We start from the raw sequence: 17,911 nt of genomic DNA, 5'->3' as shown, positions 1-17,911 counted from the left end.
CCTCTGGCTTGTGCAGCAGGTATATCTGTGGAGGGCTACTGAATGGGAATATAGCTCTGGCTTCAAGCAGAGGATTGCATTGTTGGACAAGATGACTAGAAGATGCTCTGACATTCACTCTGAAGGGGCTGACCAGGCAGGAATTTGGCTGAGAAACAGGCACAGCATCCATGTCTGTGTGAGGGGTGTGTGTGTGTGTGTGTGCGCACGCGCATGCACGCACATGCACGCACATGTGTGCATGTCAGAGAGAGAAGAGGGGGATGGATTGATGAAGAGAAGGGAAGGAGAGAGCGAGAGAGAGAGCGAGAGAGAGAGAGAGAGAGAGAGAGAGAGAGAGAGAGAGAAGGGGGAGGGGGAGTGGCCATGCCCACTTTTTGGCCTTGGCCCTGACCACCACTGGTATGCAGCCCCCAACCAATATGGCCCCCAGCCCTGAAGTTTGCCTAGCCCTGATTTAGTGCATTCCAACAGTGATCGGAGACATGGATTGTTTCAGCTAAACAAACCTTCATTAACTCAAATGAATTATTCCATATGGTAAACTTGGCCTGTGAGCCGCATTACGAAGTTCTGCACGACTTACCTCTCTTCTGGTGCACCAGCATCCTGCCTTGCCAGTTTTCCCTACTAGTTGCTGTTAGCGTCATTCATTTCTGGCTGCAAATTCTTTCCTGGATTATAGAACTGCTGCTGCTGAAAAGGCTAATCTGTATGCCCTGGGCAGCTACTGGAAATAATAACTGAAATTTTTTTTTTGCTCTGTTGTAGGGCTAGGGTTTCCTGTAGGTCTTATCACGTTCCTAGGATTTCCCACAAAGTATAGGAGCAGAACAGTGTAAGATATGACCTGCTCTATCTTGGCTATCTGTGTGCTTCATTTGCAGCAGCTGTGATATAATGCAGTTACGCAAATGCTTGGACTGACCTAAGCTGGGCAGGACAACAGCCCAGAGGCCATACTGTAGGGAACATTCTTTCTCTGCCCCTGGAGATGGGCTGCATTTGGCCTTTCGATTTCCTCCTTTTGCAGTTCCATAAACACTTTAGCTGAGAGAAATGGGGGTAGGAGAGAGAAGGTGGGGAGAAAACTCTGGTAATTTTCCTGATAATCAGGAAGGCGAACCACTGTGACTCTGGAATGGCTATGTTGACTGACCTTGCCACTAGCATTGTTATACTTTGTAAAATACAAATTCATGTTCTAAATTAAATACATGACAATTCAGATTAGAATGATACTGTAGGTTGGTGGTTTAGAGTTATTTCATCTGACATGCAACCGGCACAGTTTCCACACACACCCCAAATATTTTTTTAAACTTTTAACATGAAAATACATTCAATTAACATTTGCAGTGGGGTTGTCATTTTACACAGGATCAGCTACATGAAGGATTAGACCTCTCCAGAAAGTTGTATGGGCTGTTGGGAGTAGGCATAAATCCCACTGTTTGTTGATAAAGTCAATGAATGGGTGTCATATAGCATAGAGTCTTTTTTGTGGTTCCCCCTGCAAGCTGGGCATGGCAAGTTAGTTTTTTTGACAGGGCTACCTGCCAGACTCTATCTAGCCACTTGCAGGGAAGAAACTAGGCTTTATTTCACCCGGGTCAAAGACTCACTTTGGTACCCCCCCATGCGCATTTGTGTACACACACACACAGAGAGAGAGAGGCAGGGAGCCTCAATGGCACCCCTCTGGAGGCTTCACCTAGGGCAAAAAAACCTGGCTATCCCCATAGCTATGGCTCTGCCGCTTGTCATGTGAAAAGTGTGCAACTAGTATAAATATGCATGGGGATGCTCAATCCTATGCTTGTTTCTTGGTAGTAAGTCCCATGCGGGAGGAAGTTCCAGTCATAAGGAGCAGCAAGGGAAAATGTTACTTCAGGTAGCAAGGATACCTTTGAATGGCTGAGGATGGTAGAGCTAGACAAAATGATCTCTTGCAAAATATGTGCAGAGACAAGGACAGATGAGGTTATGGAAGGTTTTGAATGCTGAAGACAAGAAGGGACTTAAAGATGAGGGCCAAAAAGTCAAAGTTCTGAGAGAGCTGAATAATTTTGAGAGGCAAAGGGAAGGGAAGTATCAAATAGAACACCAAGGCTTTGTGCCTGGTCAACTGGGTGGATGGTGACACTGGTAACGGACAAAGAGATGATGGCTTGGGAGGAAAGATGAGAAGTTTGTTTTTGGTCACACTGAACTTGAGACTATGTTGAAGCATCTAAGCAGAAATATCAGAAATGTAGTTGAAAATGCACACGAAGTATTCCCTAGCGGGGAACCTTTAGCCCTCCAGATGTTGTTGGATTACAACTTGCATCATGCCTGACCATTTACCATGGTCATTATCCAGCAACATCCAAAGGACCACAGGTTTCCCATCCCTGCCCCTATTGTTATCACGTTGCTGGATTCTGTTGGGTTCCAGTTTTCTTGCTTTCTGAAATGTGAGGTACCTTGTGACACCTCCATTTGAGCTCTGATATGATGAAGCAGCAAAGTGGGGAAGACAGATGCTGCCGCAGTGGGCTCTGAATGAGATACTCCGGTGCTAAGCAGTATGCTCAAGCTTTAATAACAAAACATCTTGGCTGCTCCTTGTCCTTCCTGCCTTCATACCCTAATGGGAGAGACCCCAAAATGGCATTCAGCAAGTTAACGCTATCCCCTTGCTTTCAGCAAGAACACTTCACAATGGAGCCCCCTTACAATGGAGGGAGCCGAAGGTCATGACAAGGGTTAGAAGGCGCCCACCGGGGGCTATGACTTGCTGTCAAACATAAAGCAAAGTCCTTTGTACACCCCACCGCCACCTCTGGGTTTGAGCCCTTTCATTCTGCTTTGGTTTTGCGGGTGGATATGGCTGCTTTTCCACAATAGGGCATCTTGATAGAAGCTAGAAGGGAAGGAAGCAGGTGTGGGTACCCTTGACAACTGCATTCCATTCTCCTCTGAAACACTTCCATATAGTAGAAATTCTTCATTGTCTTTTAAAATAGATGTGCATTTTTAATATGCCACTTTCCCACAATTCTTTTACAATACTATACTAATTCCCAATAATTGTATCATCATTTTGGGGTGGGGGTGAGAGAGGGGTTGATGCATGATTTAAAAATAAAATGTTTGTTCCGAAGGGAGGTCCCATATGTAAATTTACTCCCCAATCCAACCCAAATACAGTCATATCTTGGGTTGAATGTGCTTCAGGTTGAGCGCTTTCGGGTTGTGCTCCACGGCAACCCGGAAGTAATGGAGCGCGTTACTTCCAGGTTTCGCCGCTCGCACATGCGCAGACCATCAAAATAACGTCACATGCATGCATGGAAGCGTCAAAACGTGACCCGCGCACACGCAGACGCGCCATCACATCTTACGTTCCATTCAGGATGCAAACCGGGCTCCCGAGGTACCACTGTAAACAGTAGGTGGGAACCAAAGATAGTATAATGATTTCACTTCAAGATTGGCTTTATGAATTCACATAAGCAGTTTACACTTTTAGCTGTGGGGTGAACCAGGAAACATGAATGAAATTTTGTGTAGTGAAATTCTATTGAGCAGAGTCTGCCATCACAAACTCGTGCAAGTCCCTTTTCTTAAGCTGGTAGTATTACTCTGGATTTGCTACTCTTGGAAGTGCAGTGCAGTATGGATGTGCTCCAGCTCTTCTCTGGAGCTTGAAGCTCAGTACAGAAAGGCAGTGGATCATCCATTCTCACACCACACTTCCAAGTGCCTGGATTGCCTCTGAAGGTCAACATAGTTGTTTTATTACCTGTATGCCTTGTTTTTGTTCTGTGATGGGATGCAAGTTAACATACACGGATTCACAATCAGTGTGCCCTGCAAGCACTGACAAGGATCAGAACTGCTTTGCTTAATCAAGGTTATTGTATCATGTACCTCCACTGTTTTCTGGAACACATAAGCGGTAAGACACTGCCCCTTCCCTACTAGTGAAGGGTCAGGAATCTGGCAATCACAAATTTTAGCAGGCTGTCTAGACCAGACAAAATGTGTGAACCCCTGATGGCCAGGGCTGAAGTGTAACCCACCTTCCTTTTTTGTTTTCTTAAACCCAGTTTCAGTGTGATGGTATCAGTTTCCTTTCTGGAGCCCCAGCAGTATGTTCTCTGCTTCTAGAAGCCTCTGAAGGGTGAATAAGAATTTTAAAGAAGTACTGCTGCCACTCAAGAAACAGAAACTTCTACGGTCCCCGTGGCATCCAGTTCAACTCATTGTCCCACTCTTGATGACATACTATTTTCTGTCTATCCTTGGACAAGTATTTTGCTGCTTCTTTTCATATGCTAAAGTCTTGCACAGTTGGACTTGCATTGGATTGAAAGATGGGAGGTGTATTCCAGCCCTTGGAAGGGTGAGCTGAATACTTGGACAATTGTTGTTTGAAGGTAATTTGGGGAGCCCAGGGAGCATGAGCTCACAGTTGATTGTGTGCTCCCCCCTCTGCTACCCGCCATCTTGCAAGATTTCTAAAAGATTCAACTCACCTTTAACTTGTTTCTTATTGCTGTTTGTCTTCCCCGTCATCTGCAAATGACAGGCAAGGCAGAAAATCTGCCCTGTGTTCAGACAGTAGGAAAAATCTCATCAAGTTGGTTTCCTATTCCTGCTTTTAACTGGGCGGATCTGAAATCAGCAGGGTTGTATTCCTTAAAGGGAGCTGTAATCAGGAACTCTTAAATTTGCCAGCACACAGCAGTTCACAAGTACACCCTCATGAACTATCATTTGGCAACCCATGAACAAGAAGAAAACTCTTTCTGCTTGATTATAATACTGTGGTGGCTATGAGTATATTCTCTTGGGCTGTAAGGCTGCGGGGACAAGGAGGGGCCACAGACAGATTTATTAATGGTGCCTCGGCTCCCACAGAAGCCTGCCCAAGTCTTGATTTCCGTCCTGGCAGCCCCAAGTGAGAGGCTTTAATCTAATTTCATGCCTTATTTGCGCCAATTTGTTTTTCAATCAATCTTGCTCAGCAAGAAGAAAGGATATTGCTAGGGGCTTATTTGTTCGGTCTTGTTCCAAGGGTGAGGTTAATAGCAGTTATGCTTTGCTGGGATTGCTGCAGGGTTCATGGAGCTTTACTTGTTCACTTCAGCTCCCTGTTTGCATCTGGCACATCCTCTTCTGCCCTAACTTTACATACCAACCACGCTTTACATACCAAGGGCACTTGAACCAGTTTGAGCAGCAGAACCCTGCAACGACTTCAGTAGGACTTCTGTTCTTAAAACAGAATATATGTCTCTGCAATTGTTGTTGTTAAATTTATTACAGGCCCTTCACCAGCAGATCCCAAGGCAGGTTACAAATAATTAAAAATTCAGAATTAGGAAGTTACAGTTACTAATAAGAAGCATTACAAAGCTGCTCAAACACTATGAACAGACCAAGAGCCGTGCCAGGCGTGCTGTAGAAGTGGCAAGAGAGAGGAAGCCAAACTTCCCCTTTCCATTCTCCTAGATCTCATCCAAAGGGGTGTGGTGCATATTCACCCCCATGGGTGAGCTGGGTGTTCTTCCACTGCAGGAACAAACACAGTGGGGAAAATATCTATGAAGGGCAGGGCCAATCTACCCTGCTTTGTGTGAGACATGGAAGCATGGGGAGAGGAAGTGTGCTTCTTTAGAATATCCAGTGTGGCTCAGAGGGAGCTGGTATCAGTGAATTAGCATTTGTCAGGACAAAAGCTGTAACTCTGCTCTAGTGAATCTGTAGAATTATCTAGCCAACCTCCTTGGAATCACCTTGAGCATATGAACTGCACCTGCAACATAGAATGTAATTTTGCATATACAGCCTAGGACTGGCAAAGTAGTGTCACCACGCAATCGCTTTGGGATTCGGGGAGGACCACTGTCAGGTTTTAGACCCTGTTTGTGAGAGCTAGTGCTTTCACATAACAGTTGGCTCTGGTTACTTGTATAGCTTGATGTAAATGACATGTCTGCACAAATGCTGCCCAGTTGCAAGACCGAGGCAGCCTTGCACACTTTAAAAGGTGATAATGGGGGAGCAGCTGGTACGGCCCTTAGCTAGTGCCAAACTGGGGAGGAAATCCATTTGGTTTAGCCATTGTCTCTACCGCTACAAAGCAAGCAAGTAAAAACCAGATGGCTATTGAACTATGTTCTTGTTTCTTACTTCCATTCTCCAGCTGCTAGAAGGTTTAAGGAAGTCTGGACATGTTTAGCCGGGCCAAAAGTAAATAGATATTTATTTGTTTGTTGCTGTTTTTTATATATTAAGCATTTGAAAATACTGATAAGCCCTGTACAAAGAGTAGAATAGACAAATCTCTGCAATAATGACATTCATTCTAACATGGGCATGCCTGATATAAATGTTATAGAAAAGGAAGAGTAATGTTTGACATGTCAAGAGTGATGCTATTCTTGAAAATCAAAAATAAAAAGATACATTAAATGGTTCCAGAATAGCTTTTTAAAAATTGAATAACAGAAACAGACAATACACCAAAAACACACACAAAAAAACATTAACAACAAAATAATTTATACAAGTCCCTTTTGATAGTAAAGTAAAAAAAAAATCAGAAGTGGATGAAATGATTCATCTATAAAATTATAAATGGGATATAAAAACACAATGTACATTGTACAATGAAGGAAATAGAAAAAAAGAAAAAGGTCTTGCCTGTTCACCAACTCCACCAAATAAAATAAATTTTGATGGGATTTGCTACCCATGTGATTGTGATGTCATATATTTAATAAATAACCCTCTAAATAGAGGAGACATTTGACCCCTCAAATATTTGACCCGTCAAACATTACACCAGACTCAAAAGCTTCATGTAGTTGGTTTATTGTCTTTCCTCCACCACTGACAAGACTTTCGCTTTTTTAAAATTTAAAGAGAGGTATAATAAAATAATATCGGAGTGAAAGGAACAAATAAAACTGAGTTTCTCTTCAGCCTAATGTGAGCCCTGTTTGTCAGTGCCACATGATGACATTCCTAATCCACACAAGGCATGCTAAGCAGTTTACACATGTATGATGTCACATCATAACTTGCATAGAGGTTTCATGTTAATCCTGTTCTCAGAATGCCTTCTATGAAGAAGTATCTTCTTCTGCGAAGTAGTTCTCATGTAACACACAGTTAGTGTTCTGTCTGATAGATCCACCCAGGCTTTGTGCTGAATTATGGTACCAAGGCAGAACCACTGCATGCCATTTTCTGCAATGGGAACAGCATCTCCAGCCCCCAGCCCCTCAGTGACCCGTCACCTTAAGGTTGCAAAGATAAAGGCAGGCTCAATCAATGAAAGGCTTGAAGCAGCAAAACATTTGGAGGAAATTGTAGCTACTTGGCAGAGAAAGCAGACACTGGCTCTGCAAAAGCATTTTTACTGTCACCCATGGAACCATTTGCTGCTCTGAAGTTGATCTTGAAGATATTAAAACCAATAAACTCACTCCAAGGACAGATTGAGCCTGAACATAAAATCATAGAATTGTAGGATGGGATGGGACCTGCATATCACTGAGTTCTTGTAGCAAGAGTAAGGAACCATCACTAACTGATTGGCCTACTTTATCTGAATTGTATTTTAACATGGGAGATGGAAATGGTGCCAGATATTCTGTTAGTAAAAGAACAAGGTTAGCAAAAGCAATACCCCAGGTAACCTACCTGTGAGGTGTTTCCTGCTTTAGCTTTTGACTTCTCATTGCACCCTTTCTCTCCAGCACTGGCTGCATGATTATGGGGGGCCATGTGGCTCATATTTGTGTTTTGGAGAAATGTCTGAAAATGTTCAGATGGTTTATCTGGAAAAGGCTATTCTCTCTAACTGGAATTTGTTTTGGGATTTAGTGGAAACCTAAAGTCAACCCTCGTGTCTCATTCCTTTTTAACACTTTGATGTGATCAGCTATGGAGAATGGGTAATTTTACTAGTTCTTTTCCTGCTCCTCAGAGCAGAATTTTATTACAGTTCTGGCCCATTGTTCAATGACACCATTTCTCCTTCTCTTTCTCTTACATTCTATACCTCATGCTGAAATTGTGGCCTGCTGCAGGATTTGGGGTCAAACAGCTTCTTATAAAGGGGTTTGGAGACCTGGCTTTGCAGCTGGAACTCAAAGCAGCTGGAGCATGCAGTTCCAGAGACTGGATTAACTTGAAATGATGCTGTCTGTTGACTCGTTGGCCCATATTTTCGTTGTGTGTGTTGTACTGTATAGAGCTTAGTAGCTACCCAAGCAAATGCATTGATCCCTTTTTAATGAAGTGTGCTCATGGTACCCACTGGTAGTTTTCTTGTCATCTTTAGCTGTTCGATCTTCTCAGGAGACAGGTACTGCCTGCTCCTACACACTGGGTGTGACGTAGTAGCACAAGAGAACAAGGAATTTTGCAGGCATGGAAAATGTTGAAGCAATATTCTTATTTAGGGTGTTTGATTCATCCAGCTGTAGAAACAGAGCCAACTCCTCCAAAAGATCAGCTCTGAAGTCTGCTTCACAGGTAACTTTCATGTGACTTGAGATTATCTGTAGTGTTCTGTCTCACCCAAGCATGTTATCCTGCTTAAAACTGTATGGCAAATTTTATGTTGGAGCTCATAATGGGAAAGCCATAATAGCTGCCACACGACCCGGAGACATCATGCCGCTGTCTTCTCCCCATCCCAGTTTGTCTCTCTGTGAGATACGTTCTGTTCCTGAATCAGACACAAGTGCAACAGTGCTGAATAGTTCTGAGAAATCAAGATGATGATATTGATGATGACCATTCTGAGTGGGAAGCTGGTGAGCAGCCCTGAGAAATGAACCCCAAGAAATGTGCATACATAGGGAAATAAAACATGAAGCAGAAGAAGGAATAAAACAGATGTGCTGTGAACAATATGAACCAATCTCCCACAAAATACAACCAGAATATCATGTACTGCAAACATGTCCACTTTGTCTCTCAAGCATCTGGCATTCCATCTGGGATGATGCATCCCAGCTGACACAAGAAGTGCACTTTGTCATAGGCTCCAAATAGCTCTAGTACCGTTGCTCAAGAAGTGTTTAGTGCTGTGCAGTTTTAGTGCCAGGCATTCTGATTATCCTATGATCTCCATCTCCACATGAACACCATCCTGTGAGCACAGACAGCAGCATGCTGGGAATTCCTTGTTCAAGGATTAGTAGATCATAGAAGGATCAGGGCAGGGAGGTTTTTCAGGCAAGGCTGTGTGTCAGTTGCTGCCCAGCACATGGAAACCCCAATGATGGGTTTTTAATGCTCTCCACGCTGTGCAAATACAAGAAGCACTAAAAAAGGTGAGTGCACTGATTTGTGAAGGAATCGTTCAGAAAATAACTAAGTTAACAGATAGGAAAGGGGAAAAAATGCTCCTGACATGTTCTGAAGCTGCAAGTGAGACCAAACAGCCACCACACCTTTTTATCCTGCTTTTAAAATTATATACAGTGGTACCTTGGGTTGCATACGCTTCAGGTTACATACACTTCAGGTTACAGACTCTGCTAACCCAGAAATAGTACCTCGGGTTAAGAACTTTGCTTCAGGATGAGAACAGAAATCGTGCTCCGGCGGTGCGGCAGCAGCGGGAGGCCCCACTAGCTAAAGTGGTGCTTCAGGTTAAGAACAGTTTCAGGTTAAGAACGGATCTCCGGAACGAATTAAGTTCTTAACCCGAGGTACCACTGTATATATATTAAACGTACCATTTCCCAAATCTGTTTTGTTTTGACTGGGCATGAGATTGCTGGGTTTGAGGTTGCAGCTTGCCAAGGTTGTTTGTTTGTTTGTTTAAATAAGACTAACATTTTCTCCAATCTGGGGAGGTTTATGTGTGTTGTGTTCCCCTGTGGTACCCCAGCTCCTGGTGAGCCTTGCTCTTCTTACAAACTGCACAAGTGGGCAATAGACACACTCCACAAGGCTTCTCTCACATTCCCCCCCCCCCAGAAGAGTGCTTGGTCCAAACAGAGAGAGAATCAAGAGGCAGGAGAGTGAATATGCTGTACATGCCTTCTGTTACAGTGAAGGAAATGGGAGATAAAAGTATCATCTACACAGCACATCTGTAGTCCTGTTTTGGTACTGTGCATAGATGCTGAGCTCTGCTCAGAATCAGCAGTCGAAAGTGCAACAAGTGAATAATTCACTTTTCAATTTTCCTGTGATTATTTATACATTTTTGGCTGATATTAACTGCTGTTGCAGACAGTTTCGTGGACATACCTTGCCATAATGCAGCAGGTTAACAACACTGTCCTTAATAGATAACCTAAATGCACTCTGTTGTTGCTAGATAGTTTCTGTGTCAATTGTGAAGGGGCTACGTGTAGTTTGAGGCAAGATGAGGAAAGCAGGAATACTAGTGAAAAGTATTTGGAGTTGTACTCTTCCACCCTTTTCAAGCGTTACATTGAGATGGCAAGTGAAATTGCCATCAATGAAATTTTAAACAAGTCTTCAAGAGATGCCTGAAAGTCAAAAGCAAGGGTGTATCCTGAATCTCTGTTGGAAGAGTATTGCTCAGCTTGAGACCAGTGATGCTAAACAGTTAGAAGCAATAACGCCAGAAATTCCATGCAGAAATAAGGTTCTGTTGGGGTATTGTCAGTGTACATTTCATTTTCTCAAGCAGCAGTCCAAGGCCTAAAGCCTGAGAGACCACTCACCACTCTGAGCCTTGCCTTGGTTCCTAGGGGATCAGCCAGAAATATTAGTGATTTATCAACTCAATTGAGACAATGTACTTTTATTGTCACAACAAAGGAAATGGCATGCAGAGGGGAAAACATAGAAAAAATAAGAAACAAAATTTCCTTTAGAAAGTGCATATTCTTGGCTATTGGGGAAAGGTAGAAGTAAACAAAAAGGAAACATGAATTTGAACCACAATTCCATTTAGAACTTAAACGAAAGCTTGACTTATTATTCAATTATACATCGTGATATATTATACAAGTACCTTTGTTTCAACCCCAAACTGACCCAAAATTGCTCTTATCATCTCTTGGTTGAAAATGTCTGTCTTACTTTTCTTTGTTGCTGCTTGCAAGCATGCTCTCAGCTTCTGTTGATGGATCAGTAATTGGAAGCAGTCAGAACAGTGTTCAACACAGTGGAGGGGGGCTCTAGCCAACCTGGTAACACACATTCAAGCTTTTGCTCATTGACTTGGGACAGAGAATTCAACTTTTCCTCCAGGACTTGGAAAATGACTATAATAATGCAGCCCTACTCTTACAGAAGACAATGGCAAGACCCCCATTTAATCTAACTGAATTGCAGCCTTTGATAGTGGTAAACTAACTGAGGTTAGGTGAGATGAGTCTTTTAAAAAAAATATATTGTCAGTAGATCCACAGAACTATTCCATAGTAAATAGTTCAAGGACAAATATATTAGTGTGAGATGGGCCCAGAACAATTCACTGTATGGTAAATGATGGACCAGGAACAACAAGGAGCGTTAGTCAGTCTGAAAGAAGCATCCAATCCTTCATTATGTTTGCTTTATAGCAATGGTCAGATCGCTTTAACTGTCCGTATGGGGCTGCCTTCCTTCTCCATTTCTGGTCCTTCTAATCCTGATGTGGCCAATGTCTTTTCACAAGGGATACACTCTTATCTTAGGCAATAATTAGAGCTGTTGAACTGTACTTGTACTGAGCTATATTTTAATCGGTAGGCAAAGCTCTGCATTAGGCAGTGGTGTAAAAGAAGGGCAGAGGGAGGTTGTAGGTGTGAATGTGGTGGGGCTGAACTTTTCCCTTTCTCCATTGCTCATGAGTATAAATACGGAAATTTGTAAGTATTTTTATTACCTTTATCTGTACATCCTGTTTGCAACACAATCAGGTAGGTAATTACACTATACGGATTTATAACCTTAAATGATGCTGTTCTGGCTAGGAAGGAGGGACATCAGTAAATAATATTGCTGTGGTTGCTCATTTCCATTGTATAGTCCCCTATAGGGTCATAGGGCCTCTCGTTCTTGAGCATACTGCTTGCAGACAAGCAAGAGGTGAATATGATCAGTCATAGGTAGGAGACCTATGTTAGCTGATTTGAGCATGCTAAAGAAAGAGCAGGACATGAACATATAATGAACCATAATATTTATCAATCACTGCAGAAAAGCAAGTTGCCCATCATCATATGTTTTCCTAACAGCAAAGTATAATTCCTGACAGATCTGTGCACCAATTGGATAAGCAGGAACACTGCTGTAGAAACACTATACTCTGGCATACCTGGGAAACATAGTGCAGGCTGAGCTATGTGCAGCCCAGCCTTGCCAGAGACTGGAGAGAGAGAGAAAGAAATGCCACAGGAAATAACAGTTTTTCATGCTCAGGGTCAAGCTGCACTCCCAGTGCTCAAAAGTGGCATGAAAATAGTTCTAGCACAGCCAAAGCAAGATTGAGGCAGTGCCAAAAAACTCAACACAGCATTACATTAGTGGCACTGGAACACAGGATGATGTTCAGGAGGAGTAAATCCATCGTATCACAGCAGTAAGGCCCATAGAAATGAAGCAGTCCCACTGGGGCATTTTATTTGCACACTCCAGTAGAGTGGACGCCAAAGGCTTTGCTAATGCTTCATAGGCTGCTAATTTCCTCCCTGACCCCTTTTGTCGAGGAGTGACCCCAGCCAGAATCCCTTTGCAATGAATGCCAAAGCCTGACACAGGTCTGGGTTAGGGGGTGACAAAGAGGCCTCTGTGGGCTTTAATCAGACTCCAGTTTGCAGTTTAAGAACTGGGGGGGGGGGCTGTGGCTCTCTAAAGATCTGGGTGGCACAATAAGCGAGGCCCTGGGGTCTCCCATGGAGGCAACCAAGTTGTGGCAGCCTGCAGAGGACAGCTTAAAGAATTTGTCAGGCGGGGATAGGAGGGGAGGGAAAGGGAGAGGAGGATAGCTTCTTTTGTGAGTTACTTTCTTTAGAAAGGAAGGTTTTCAGTGAATGCCCCCATTAGATGACCCAATCAGGTCCTGGCAGATGGATATCACAGGCATGCTGCTTATTCATAGCAGGCTACAGCTTTCACTGTTCGCTTCTCCCCTCTCATACACACTCCCTTCTTTTCCCAAGTCTTTCATTCATTTTAAGACTAATTTGTTTTGTTAATGTTTTCTTCTGTCTCTTCCTCCTCGGCTCCCCTGAAGACTGTGATTCATACTGCAAGGCATCCAAAGGGAAACTGAAGATCAACATGAAGAAATATTGCAAGAAGGACTATGGTGAGCTACCGTCCCTCCTCCCCGAGGGCACCCTAGAGTTAGTGTGCGTCTGCCTCTGTTTATGTCAGAAATTTCAATTTAAGTTCGGTTTATTTTCCTCTCTAGAATTGATGGGCCTGGGCCTGCATTTGTGGTAAGCAGGATTTGTGACACTTTGTTTCTGGAGAAGCCCCTGCCAAAGGGTGCAGCAGAGGGACATAAATACTGGGGAGGTGTGGGAGCGGTGTGGCAGGTAGACAGTTTGGTTTTGCTCAGAGAGCTTCAAATGACCACTCAGTCTTGTCACTCACTGACGGTCTAACTACATGATGGTAAATGCCTCACTGGCAATTTGGTTGGTGGTTTTTATCTAATATTTTGTGTATGTGTGGGAAGGGAGAGAGACCTTCATGCTGTAGGCCAAATTAGGCCCATCAGTCCAGCCAAACATGGCTGCTTTGGCTGGCCACACCCACCTGCCACTCACACGATAGCATATGACATCAGGTGCAGGACTAGAAAAGCCATGACTGCCAAGGAACAATTGGGAGTGCACAAGTGTTTGGCAGCAGGGACTGTCTGAATCAGCATGGAATGCTAACTCCTTTGTGGTCAGTTCCACTTTGGAACTTCAATCCAGAGTGAAGCCAGGCCCCAGCAGAAAGCAGCAGGTCTTGTATTTTTGGCAGTGTATTCTATTCAAATCAAAAAGCAAAAGTGCGAGACAAGCAGGAAAAGTGGGAGAAGGAAGAGAAACTTCCTTGTTTGCCAATTTGCAAAAGCTGCTTGATGGTTTATTATTATTATTATTATTATTATTATTATTATTATTATTATGCATTCCTTTCTGATGTGATTTGTCAGTGGTTTTCCAGCGAAAGTCAGCAATCACGTAATATGCCATCAATTATCCTTTGCTTCATCTGAGGACACAGAGATGGTCACAGATGAGAAACCTAACTAGTTTGCATTTGACCATTCATGTTAAAATATGTACAACTGTGCATAAAACCATAGAACTGGAACTAAAAGGACATCAATGGGAACTAATAGGCTATTCTGTACCTGAGGCATGCCCAAATTATTCGTAAGAGTATGGTGTGTTTAACTTTGCTTACTGTTTAAGAATACTGTAGAAGTGATCAGGAGGTATTTGACAGTGTTAAGAGTTTGTGGGTGCTAGACACCCTAAATTCCTGGATTCAAGAATCCTGGAAATTATATTTGCCCCTCAAAGAACTGTAGTTCCTAACACCCTTAAAAAACTACCATTCCTAGGATTCTTTTTTGGGGGGAAGGGTGTGTGTGCTTTGAATAAATGGTGCATATGCAGCCTAGGTTAGAATTCTATACAACATTCTTTGACACCCGTTCCCTCCCTTGAAAAAAATAGGCAATGGTTAACCTCTGAGTATTTATCCAGATTATTGCTGATGGTACCTTCTTTGCTTAAACAGTGGTACAAAAATCTATACAACTTGAGTCTAACTATTATACTATTGGGCATATCTGAGAAGTCTGAAGTTCAAAATAATTGTTATCATTAACACTATTCATGCATCTGCAGATGCTTGGGGGCAGAAGCATTTAAGGTTTGCTCCTGAGCAGCATTTCTTTCTCCCCAGATTGGGAATGTCCTGCTCAGGCTTGTGCATATCACCCTTGTTTCTTCTAGCTCCCTTACTATTGGTTTTACTGGTAACGAAATCAATCCCTTTCTCAGCCTAATCTCATTCTCAGGCTAATCCTGGCCATGGTCTGTTTATATTCTAGCAGAACTTGAAAATGTAGCCTTTAAACTGCTGGTATGCCTATCGGTCATGTATGCTCATGATGAACTTTGCTGATCGCTGGAGGTCTCTGGAAAAGATTCCTCTGCCTCTTCCCCCCCGGTTTCCTCACTGAATCAGAATTTCCAGCAGCAGCACATTCTGCTCATTTGAAACTTAAGGCACACTTTGGATGTGATTGCAAATGCTGAACTAAATTCAAGGTAGCACGCCTTCGCAACTGCTTCTTGCCACAAGGGAATTTCTGGCAGTAACTCAGTTTGTTCTGTTCAGGGGACGTGTTGGGATTTTGCTTTGTATCTAGGCAGCTTATTGCAAATTCATGGGAGCAAGATTGCACCAAATAACAGGCAAGTAACAAAACGGCCCTCTCCTTGTACACAAAATCTCCTCCCACTTCACCAGGCCATGGCCACCTGCCCACTCCAGCAAAACAAAATTCCAACTTGCATTTGCAGAGATAAACCCTGAATAATTTATCACATCCTTTTCCGATGGAAGGACAGTGTGCAGACTGTGCATGTATGTGACATTTAGTAAAAAAAGTACTGTTGTTAGTTTCTTTGCCAGTCCCCCATTGAGAGAGTCAAATGCAAAAGCTTGTTGTTTCGACTCGCTTTTTACAAAAAGGCAAATGTGTTCTGAAGCCTAAATGAGAATGCCCCTCCTCCCTTTCTTCCACAATAAATATTCATAACCAGGGCTACAAAGAAGAGTCACATGGCTATGAGCAAACATGAGTTGGGAGGCTATATCTAGCACAGCACAGCACACATCTCAATGCCAGCTCTAGTCTTTTCTCTTTTTTTGGAGCGGGGGGAGAGGAGATGCCTTCAGTAGGCCTACTCCCTGAGAGAGCCCACATCACCCTTCCTTCCATCTCCACTGCTCATTCACATACTCTCCCCCTCTCTGGGCCCAACCCACAAAACCACCCAGAGGGAAAGCACAAGGCTGGATATTCCTACATCTCCTCCTCCCCCTTGTTACTGCTTGCATACTCAGAGAGGGCAGGTGAAGGGGCAGTGACAGCACTGAGCAGCAGCATGATCAAGAACCCTGGGGGAACTGCAATATGTCCCTGAAGGTGCCCAAATACTCCCATCTCTTATGCCAGTCCTGCCTCCCCTCAGTACTCAGTTCTGATCTAGCTTAGAGCCATCTTGCACTTCTGTACTTTCCACCTTCTCTGTCCTCTCTTGCACTGAGGTGTGATGTTACTTTCTGCTTTGTTAAGTTGCCTCTGTTGTTGCATAACCTTACTCTCCCTAGGAAAGTAAAAGGCAATGCTTCATAAAATCAGAAATGTCATCTCAGTTTCTTTTTGAAACTGAGTAAAACGGGGGCGGGGAGGTGCCAGGAGCCTGTTCACTTAAATTAAGGGTAAGGTGTTGTGTTCTCAACTCACAATCTAAGCCCAGGTGCAGTTGCTCTTTTGGCTCTTCTAAAATCCATTCTTTAGAGATTGCAAGCACCATACCCCATTGCATCTCAGTTTTTGGGTCCCACCTATGGACAGGAGGAAAATTTAAATGCAGGTATTTAAATGTTTCAAGCCCCCCCTCCCCCCAGTTTTAGAACAGATTGCAGATAGGAGTGCTGCAAAATCAAATGATATTCAAGTAGGCATGTGAGACCTTGCACACACGATTGTGAGAAAAACTCCTGATACGCCAAGTAACATTCACGTACTAGTAGCATGAAAGTTTCTTGCAGCCATGCCTTTAGGTGAGGGCAGCACAGTGTTCAAAACAGTCCAGCTGCAAAGAAAGTGCAGAGTGGGTTACACAGAGGGACAATAAAGGCTTTTTCGCGGACTTCCCAGCAGGAAGCCAATTAGGAGACTGTTTTCTTCAACTTTATGGAATGATAGCAGTTCTGAATATCCTAACAGGTCCTAATTAGATTGAACATGGTTACTTCCCTTGTGAGCTAAATTGGGGTGCTATCATCTGGACAACTAGCTTCTATAGAGCTTTTATCATCATTTTAATTTGCTGGCTCAAAAGGGGGAGTGTGTCTTTAAAAATACAAAACAAAGAAAAATCCTGTCTCTTACTATTATTTATACCTTTTTAAAAAAGATTCATAAGCAAATTTAATTCTGTTCAAATATTTGGAGCTGAATAATGCCAGAGGGTACTTAATTTCAACCACCTTTATTTTGGCTCAAACCAAAATTGCTTTGGTTTGCCTCTAAGTTGAATTAATTAATGACTTTGCTTAACTTCAACAGGAAGGCTAGGGGGGAAATGAGCTGGTAGACTTGGAGAGTCTGTGAGATTCTGGGACGTTTATAAGTAGCTCATTGCATAGCCACAGAATACTAAAAGGCAGGGTTTGCCATGAGACACCAGTGCTGAAGCCACTGCTTCATGGGCTATGAAAAGAGGTGGCTACTTATTTGCTTCCTTCCTTTCAAAGTGCAAAAATGTTACCAATTTCCTCCTAAAAATCTTCACTGAAGCCCTCCCTCCCTCCCTCCCTCCCTCCCATAACTGCTTATATCTTGTTATTTTATTCATAACCATTATGTCCCAATTGCATTTTAAGAGTGCCTTAACTACAATGGGCACTATACAAGCTCACTATCTAAAAATATTCTGTTTTGTGCTGTGTTTTAATCAGTGTACATATGCACTCATGCCCGTTTGCTAACTTGTAAAAAAAGGGTCGAGGGGAAGAAATACAAACTGAAAACTGCAGCATACAGCACATGCACCAAATTAATCCCAGAAATTCTTCAAGTTAAACCGGAAGGCAGACAGAATGAAATGCTGGGCACAGCCAAACCACAGCATAATAATGAAATTGAATGGGGGATGTTTGGGGGGGGGGAGAGAAAAGA

At 43.1% G+C, this 17,911-nt stretch overlaps 2 protein-coding genes across 8 annotated transcripts in view; one reads left to right on the top strand and one right to left on the bottom strand.

The window, feature by feature from the left end:
* STX8 (syntaxin 8) overlaps positions 1-17,911 on the bottom strand; it is a 114,844-nt gene that overhangs the window by 9,310 nt on the left and 87,623 nt on the right. The window lies entirely within an intron of this gene.
* NTN1 (netrin 1) overlaps positions 1-17,911 on the top strand; it is a 129,161-nt gene that overhangs the window by 102,775 nt on the left and 8,475 nt on the right. For 4 of the 6 annotated variants that reach the window (XM_053376169.1, XM_053376170.1, XM_053376172.1 and 1 more), the window contains one exon: positions 13,220-13,294. The exons of the other annotated variants lie outside the window; for them this stretch is intronic. In XM_053376169.1, the coding sequence (XP_053232144.1) occupies positions 13,220-13,294 (75 nt within the window). The remainder of the gene's footprint in view (positions 1-13,219; positions 13,295-17,911) is intronic. 6 annotated transcript variants of the gene reach the window in all.

Source organism: Podarcis raffonei, chromosome 2 (genome assembly GCF_027172205.1).
Source record: "Podarcis raffonei isolate rPodRaf1 chromosome 2, rPodRaf1.pri, whole genome shotgun sequence".
Taxonomy (NCBI): domain Eukaryota; kingdom Metazoa; phylum Chordata; class Lepidosauria; order Squamata; family Lacertidae; genus Podarcis; species Podarcis raffonei.
The sequence above is the reverse complement of the archived record's forward strand: the minus strand, read 5'-3'. Positions and strand labels throughout refer to the sequence as shown.